The 8,519-nt window shown below is 37.3% G+C and overlaps 1 protein-coding gene across 6 annotated transcripts in view; it reads right to left on the bottom strand.

Moving 5' to 3' along the window:
* Positions 1 to 372: 372 nt before the first annotated feature.
* REL (REL proto-oncogene, NF-kB subunit) overlaps positions 373 to 8,519 on the bottom strand; it is a 32,984-nt gene continuing 24,837 nt past the window's right edge. For 2 of the 6 annotated variants that reach the window (XM_036435415.2, XM_036435420.2), the window contains exons 5-10: positions 4,890 to 5,030; positions 3,752 to 3,856; positions 3,423 to 3,635; positions 2,769 to 2,837; positions 2,556 to 2,627; positions 373 to 1,515 (exon numbers count right to left, since the gene is read on the bottom strand). In XM_036435415.2, coding sequence (XP_036291308.1) covers positions 725 to 1,515; positions 2,556 to 2,627; positions 2,769 to 2,837; positions 3,423 to 3,635; positions 3,752 to 3,856; positions 4,890 to 5,030 — 1,391 coding nt within the window. In that variant the 3' untranslated portion in view covers positions 373 to 724. The remainder of the gene's footprint in view (positions 1,516 to 2,555; positions 2,628 to 2,768; positions 2,838 to 3,422; positions 3,636 to 3,751; positions 3,857 to 4,889; positions 5,031 to 8,519) is intronic. The other 4 variants (XM_036435417.2, XM_036435416.2, XM_036435418.2 and 1 more) reach the window with 4 other exon arrangements.

Here is an 8,519-nt window from a genome sequence, read left to right as displayed (position 1 = left end):
TATTTAAAACTAGAGGTCTGTTCATGAATTCGTGTAGGGGGGGGGGGGCAGATTGGGGCCAGGCCTGTCAGGATGAGATGGGGGGGAGGTTGGCTGGCCAGCCAGCCCCAATAGGGGCTGATCAGGGCTGGGCCGGCTGGGGGGAGGGGTTGTGGGCAGTGGGCTGGCCAGTCCTGCCCCTGAGTGGGGAGGGGGGGATGCGCGAGAGGGGCTGTGGGAGGTTGGCTGGCCAGCCCCGTCTCCTATGGGGGGGTTAATCAAGGGGGGCTGGCTGGGGGGAGGGGCTGCAGGATGTTGGCCGGTTCACTGGCCACAGTGGGCATCATAGTGACTGATTGTTCTGGTCATTACAGTGTTCCAGTTGCTGGCTTTTTATATATATAGATTCATTATACACTTCTAATGGTCAAATAATGATCTAACCTAGACTGAAATCTGTGCTAATTTAAATACACTATGAGCAAGATTCCATGGGGCATCACAGCCTAGAGTTCAGATGGTGTAGATTTATTTACTCTTGAAGCAAAGTCTTGGGGCTTTTTGCAGCTCTTCCTGAAGTTGAGAGATAAGTTCATCCCTCTCTTCCACTTCTCAGAGGAGCCCCACAGCCAAGAGAGCCTATCAGAGAAATCCCTTACGTATGGCGGGAGGAATAGAAAATAGGTAATACCAACACGATTGCAAACATTTAAGAGGATTTAAAGTTTGAACCATCATTTCAGTCTTACAAGTCAACTCGGTAAAATTCAAATGCATATTGGTCGCTCAACTGTTCATTCTGCATAGTGCCAATACCTGAATACTGACTTTGAACAAAACCATGACCATTTGGATTAGTACCATTCGAAGGCCCTGGCTCGTTCAGCATGCTGTTATCTGCACAACTGAAGCCAGATCCCTCAAATGCCTCTGACTGTGAAGCGAAAGCAGTGGTACCGGAATTGGCGCCTGCCGACATGCTGGAAGAGGACATCTGATGGAGCTGTCTCAATTCCTGTTGGTCTAACACCGAGTTGCAAGAGGGGCTTCCAACATTCATTCTCATAAGTCTCGAACTGTCAGTCTCCCTCATGCTGTCATTGTTGGGCGTGATCATATTCACAGAGCAATTCTGCAGCATGCTGGCGTTAGAAATGCCACAGAAGGCAGCGGGCGGCATGGATGGCATTTCCATTCTGCCTGTGTCATTGGCACTGTTATAAAGGCAAGCATTAGAAGCATGCAATTCGACAGGCATTTCTGTGAATGTTGGGATAACCTGTGAATTCGAGGAAATTGTCCCAGTTGAAAAACTACTCAGTGGATTTGTGTTGACTGAGCATGAGGCAGGGTGGGCCTCTGAGGACCAGCAGCTTGAAGAAGGCTGAAGTACCATTGGGGGCATGGCTGAGGCATGATGTGGCATTGCACTCGAGATGGACACAGATGGGGAGTAATAAGGTTCTGCTTGACTCGAAACCCCTGCTGGCTGGGACATTTCTGTCAAAACTGCACCATGAGGAAACGAGTTTGATTCTGTGGAAGGGGAAATATGTTATTACAACACTGAAATGAAAAAAATTATAGAAAGTTCTATTTCTAAAAATTGCACAAACACACTAATAAAGGAAATTCTCAAGAACGCTGATGTAGCATTTCAAGTTAAAAATTTAAATGGCACTAAAATGATGACAGAAGCCTTAAACTAAGTTCTGCGACACTGTTTTACAAATACCTATAAATAATATTGCTAAGTTATTTTGGCACAGATTTCATTCCAGTCAAATCTGGAAATCCAGTTTCTGAGGTTTTATAAAAATATTTTTGGAAAGTGAGAGATGAATATTAGAATTTCTGTTAATGGGCCCCTAAATAGCCAAAAATCACTCAGTGGGGATGATTGAAAGTCCACATAATTATCTAAGATGTATTAAGATATAACACACTAAGGTACTACAAATTTCTGGTCAGAAAAAAAATGAAGGATTCTGTGTTTATTTACACATTATTGTGACTACTTTACATAGTAAGCACTGGTTTAAGAATATAAGGGGCAAAAGAACTAAGCAATTAAGCAATGTAACTAACTCTGGTAGAATGATCGAAACCAGAAATTGACAACTTTTTTTTTTTTTTAATAAAGGGCCAGATAGTAAACATTTTAGGCTTTGCAGCCTTTGTTGGAACTACCAACCCTACGACTGTGGTGAAAAAAGAGCCATAGACAATTTGTAATCAAATGAGCATGTTCCAGCGAAACTCTGTTTATAAAGACAGGCTACCGGCTGGATCTAAACTGTTTCTTGTATGACATACCGAAATTAGTGAAGTTATCACCATATGAACGAAATGTAATTTCTCAAACAGTAACTCCCTAAAACCCGTTTCCAATAGGACCTTTGGAGGCCAAGACCAATCCATTCAATATTCAAAGCATGAAAAAGTTAGTAGGAGTGGAAAATATCAAAAAAGCAGTTTCATTCTTAGACATGAAACTGCTTTTTTGATATTCCAACATATTATGCAAAGCCATGGTCTTTCCAATGACAAGGGATATTCTATAGGGAACAAAATACCTTTTTTAATGAATCTTCCTTCTCCAGTTGATCCTAGGGGACCAGGTCTAGGTCTTTCAGGAAAATTAACTGCTGTGATAAAGTTTTAACATTATTAAGTGTAAGTTTGAAAAATAACATTATCAGTTAAAATGTGCAAATCTGAATAAAGCAATCCCCCCCCCCCAAAAAAAAAATCTATTTAAATATGAATCAATCCAAAAACATTCTTACCACAATCATTCCACAGTTTCTGGAAAAGTAGAGTTGTTTTTTGTTTCTTTGCTTTATTGCCATAAGTATCTGGTTAGAAAGAAACCAGAAAGCATGTGAATGAATCATCATGCTTCTTCTCCTTTAATTAATAGTCTTATCCCTATATAAAAAATGCTTTAATAAATGTACATAATATGGACTTAATAGATATTGCAGAGTGTGTCCTAAGCCAGTGATAAAGGGTATTTTTCTCTTAGTAAAAAAAAGTTTGATATTTATCTTGCTTTCTTCTAACATCTCTAAGTCAAAAACGTCAACTAATGCAATAAAGGCAGAAAAGGACCAAAATGGAGACTACTCTCTGGCTGGCAAGTTTGCTATCTATAAAAACCTCCTCAACTATAAAACAAATTTTGACAAACAGTTTAGATACTTTGAAATTATTCAAGATTCCTTTCCTAAGAAAGAGGTGTAAAGGGCACACAGATCAATCAATTGAAAAAAAAAAAACCCAATGGAAAACTCTCAGGCAAAGCAATGTAAATTATGGAGAAAAACCACCACCACCACCACCACCACCACCACCTGTGTTTCAAGGTATCTTACCAAAAAATATTATTAGCAGGGCTCATGTTAAGAAATATATAAAACATGACCACTAAGAAGGCACACCTTTTTCATCTGGCAGATATCTGAAGTCCATCGGCTCACTAACTTCCTGGTCAGAAGGTCTCCGCAACTGCATCTTCACGGTCACTGGCTCTGTGATCACTTTGCAGTACGGGGGGGTCCGGAAAACAATGGCCACCTGACGGTGCACATCAGCTTGCGAAAAGATGCCTTTGGCTTCCCAGTCATTCAATGCAAACCGAACCTCTATGTCATCTGGTGAACAAGAAAGCAAAGAACTATCAGTGGGGAAACAAAGTAAAGTTATCTATTAACTTAAAATATATTCTGAAGTCCATGAAACAAACACACAAAAGACAAAAAAAAAATACCTTTCTGAACTTTGTCACAGAGCAGAAATATTTCATCTCCTCCTTTGACACTTCCACAGTTCTTGTTTACACGGCAAATCCTTAATTCTGCAGTATTAGGAGCACCTAAATATGAAGAGATTTTTAATGGGTCGCTACCTTAATATTTCATTTCTTTTTGATGGAGAGAATTTTAGGAAAACAATCTACAGAACAGATTAAAAAAAAAACAAAAAACCCAACTTGAATGTGTAAGTAAGTTAAGAACACTAAATACATTAATCATCCACATCTGACCTTTTCCCTTCTGACTACATTGTCTGGACTGGTTCAGAGTAACTTTCTAGGCAAAGACATGTCCTCTAACTAAATCTTCCTGCTTCTGAATTCTGATTCTTTCCATCCTTCTACACACTGTCAATAAACTAATCTTAGTAAATCATGACCAAAGGCACTTTTCATGCTTCCTGTTATCTGGACCAATATTCCAGTAACTCTCCCTGGCATTCAAAGCTCTCTGTGATAACAATCTAATCTACCTTTATAGCTCTTTATACCACTATCTTTCTACAAGCAAGACAGGTATGGTCATATACCACTGGTGATCATTTATTAGAGCACACACACACACACACACACTCACACAATATGAAGGCAATTTCATAATCTTTTAAAACTATAAATGTCAGTATCCTTTGACCTAGCATTTGCCAACATTCTACTCTGCAAATGTATGATGAAGACTTGCACAAGATAAGCACAAGCAGAATACTTGCTGCAGTACAAAGTGTTAGAAGAAAAGGGAAAAAAATGAGGAGGAAACAAACCAAATGTCTTATAATAGGGTAATAATGTAATAAAATTATTATATAGCCATATACTGCAATATGCAACTACTGAAAAGAATAGGGTGCCTGGAAGGGAAAACTACTCGAATACATTGCTAAGAAGGGAGATTTTTTTTTTTTTAAGATCAGTGATGATTTCCTGTTATTTATTTCAGGAATGTTTGAATTTTTCCTATAATAGAGATATTGTTTTTCTAAGTACCAAATTACTTTAAAAATTATGCTATATTAAACACACACACACACACACACACACACTCACACACACACCAAGCTAATAAGGCTACAAACGAAGAATATGAAGTACTTACGGTTGTCATAAATTGGGTTAGAGACAACAGGAGGTAGAGTAGTCGTCAAATTACCATGTTCATCATAGAGGAAAACTTGAAAACACAGTCTCACTACATTGAGGTCGCAATCTTCAGTATCAAGCAGCTGTGGTTCAGGGACTGAATGGTACATTTTTGTTTTTTAAAGAATGTAGAATATTCACTTAGAACTAAAATCCCTGCTCGTTCCTCCTCCCTGCCCAATATGTCCAATAAACTTGAGTAGTGTCCAAATCTGCACTAACTAAAATAGAATCATACACAATATCAAGAGTGCCTTTTATCATTGGTATATTATGTAGTCTCTAATAGTATTCATGAAGTTATTACCATGGTCAGGAAGTAACTATCCCAGTCACCTGGAATTTGGAGCAGAATCCCAAATTGAATTAATATAAAATTTTTACAAATATAGTTGGTTATATACAACAGAGACTAGGCATTCATTCATTAATTCAACACACATGTCCAGTCATTGTGTTAAAAACTCTGTAAATTATCTCCTAAACCTGTACAAGAATGACTAACACCCCCATTTTATGAGAAGCTAATTTTAAAGAAATGAAATTACTTGTCCCAAGTTTCACAGCTCAGTGGCAGAATAGAAATTCAAACTCAGGTAATTGGATCCAGAGCCTAGGCTCTTAAAAACTAAACTCTATTAGGAAATTTTACATATATTTTGTATCAAGTGACAAAAGGAATATCTGTTAAAATTTAGAACTTTAGGAATTAAATACCAAGAGGACACTGGATGAGATAAGGTAGCTTTCTTTGTATAAGAAATTTTATGTACAAATTTATTTTATTTAAAAAATACAAACAAACCCTATAGCTGGAACATTTTATAATTCTAGAAAATATAAAAACACATTCCTTATGAAAGAATATGTTTGTTAATTGATATTGGAAAAAAAATCCAGTTCCAAAGGAAAATATTACTCTGCCTTTTCAAAGAATACCATAAGCTGTGGCAATAAATCATAACAACATAGTCTTATTTTTAAAAGCATGAAACACATATTAAATCTTATGAAAATTTTTATTTTTAAAAGGGTATTAAAATTTGAAACACTAAATTTGAAAACAGCTAAAATCCAAATAGTCTTACAGACAATAACAAAAACTACAATATAATTTTCCTATTTTTATTTAAACTACATTCATATTCTCAGCAGCTATCACAAGATTAAAAATGATCCCATTATCACTATTATTAAGCCAAGCACTTGAAGGAGTCTATTAGAACATATTTATACAACTAAAAGATCAAAATGTGATGTGTGATCCAAACACTCTACTGGCACAATTATTGTAGGCAATGAGAGCGTCTACCTCTCTGAAATAGATTTTTTTATAGCTTTATACATTTAGAATCCAAGACATTAATGTTTATCAATTTCAAAGATGAGTAATCAATATACAAAAAAATAAATTATTAGCTAAGTGCACCTGACAAGTTGAAAAACAAACCTATGGAAGTAATATAAACAAACGGTGACAGCATACATTAAAGAACAGGCTCTGGGTATAGACCCTGACATGAATGTATTTCAACAACATTTTGAGCAAAATATATTTATGCTTCCGTTTATATGAAGTTACAGAAAACACTGATTGATGGTGACAGAAAGCAAATGAATAGTTGACTGGTGCCAGAGGAGGGAGAGAGGATTGACGGGAAGCAGACTGGGGACATTTTGGGGTGGTGGTGGAAAAGTTCCTCATCTTGATTGTGGTGGTGTTCCATGGGAGTATATATTTGGGTAAATATAATTGTATATAAATTAGACTCAATAAAAAGTTCATTTAAAATCTCTTAAAATGGTACATAAAACTCCATGCTTTGAAATGGAAGGAATATATCTTCCTTCTCTAAGTCAGTGTAACCTTGACCTATATACCTCTCTTAGACATTTAAAGTTATTTTTTTTAACATGTTTTGCATAATTATCCTCTACATATGCCTCTTTTTACCCAATTAGGCTAAGTTCCATGAAAGCAGAATGGGTGTTGATGCATCTTCATTAAACATGGAACACAGTGGCTTACGTATAATACACATTGAACATTTTCTTAAGCTTTTAAGAAAATAAAGAACTTTTTAAGTCAGTGAGTGACTGTAAAATTAAGGAAAGGCCTGTTAAACAATCAAACATTTGCTGAAGAAAACTATAAAGCAAATATCAACAGAGGGAGGTTCTGCTTTTAGTAATGGCGGGTGACATATGTAATTAGAATCAGGTGTACCATGAGAACTAAAAAAGGTGGACAAACTATGAAACAAAAGTCCTCTAAAGGCATCAAAGAGCTAACAAGATCACGAAGAATCATGGGGCTAGGTCAGGATAGAGAACTGTTAAGAAAAACATTCCTGTTTCTCTTGACTCACTACTTAACCAACACTTCTGATGTTTGTGTGTTTTTTCACACACAGCAATTCTCTAACCCTCAAAACACCAATTGGGTGTCCTGCAATTTAACTCAATTCTGACACTAACCACCTGGGATTCACAAAGATCCCACAAGCAAGGGCTCAATCCCACAAGACCTTGCTCAACCCCACACACTTAAGAAACCAATCACAAGTCCACGTTGTCATTTATGCTTCTGACTAACTGGCTACAAATTTGGGAGTTTCATGACCCACTCCTCAGGTTTGATTATTTGCACAGAATTCAGTTTATTCTAAAAGGAAACAACTCAGGAACAGCCAGATGCATAAGAAAAGATCCGTATTGATTATACTGAGCATCCATGATCCTCTGGGAATGCCACCCTCCCAGCACCTCTGCATGTTCACCAACCAAGTTCTCCCAGCCCCTTCAGTCAGGATTTTTAGGGGGGCTTCATTTTGAACAATGACTGACCAAGTCATTGGACAGTGGTGATTAATTCAACCTCCAGCCCCTTCCCTTTCCAGAGGCAAAAGGATGAGGTTGAATGGTCCAACTCTAAAAGCCCAACTGATTGGTTCCTCTGACACCAAGAACCCACCACCATTAGGTGTTTTTCAAGCCACCTCATTAACATAAACTCAGATGTGTTTAAAGAGGCTTGTTTTGGCAACAACAGACATTCTTCTTACCTTTTTAGCTCTTATCATTTAGCAAATTCCAAGGATTTTAGGAGCTCTGTGCCAAGAATAGGGATACATACCATAAAATCACAATTATTACAGAAACCCAGAGAGGTAAATTCAGAACAAAAGGGCTCTTTTTTGCAGATATAATCTGCCAGTTTTGTAAGAGGTGGCTAAGAGGATGAGAAGTTGAGATGAACTCCCAAGAAACTGTAAGGGAAAGATAAGAAGTTCAGGGTTCTGCCAAGGATGGAGAATCTGATAAATGTTCAATGCTTTGGTTAGGATCCCTGGAGGAACTCAACTATACCCTAGAAGTAAGGGCTAACTGGAAAGACACTAGAGACTCACAAGATGAAAGCCCAGCTTCAAATATCCTAAATCAGTCACTACCACAAGTCACTATCTGAAAGGAGATAACATCCTAGAACTGAAATCTCTACAATTTTTCACATACAATGACTGATACTCTATATTAAATAACCAGACATATGAGGAGACAAAATAAAGTGATTTTTAAAATAAGT

This window comes from Pipistrellus kuhlii, unplaced genomic scaffold (assembly GCF_014108245.1).
Source record: "Pipistrellus kuhlii isolate mPipKuh1 unplaced genomic scaffold, mPipKuh1.p scaffold_m20_p_13, whole genome shotgun sequence".
Taxonomy (NCBI): Eukaryota; Metazoa; Chordata; class Mammalia; order Chiroptera; family Vespertilionidae; genus Pipistrellus; species Pipistrellus kuhlii.
The sequence above is the reverse complement of the archived record's forward strand: the minus strand, read 5'-3'. Positions and strand labels throughout refer to the sequence as shown.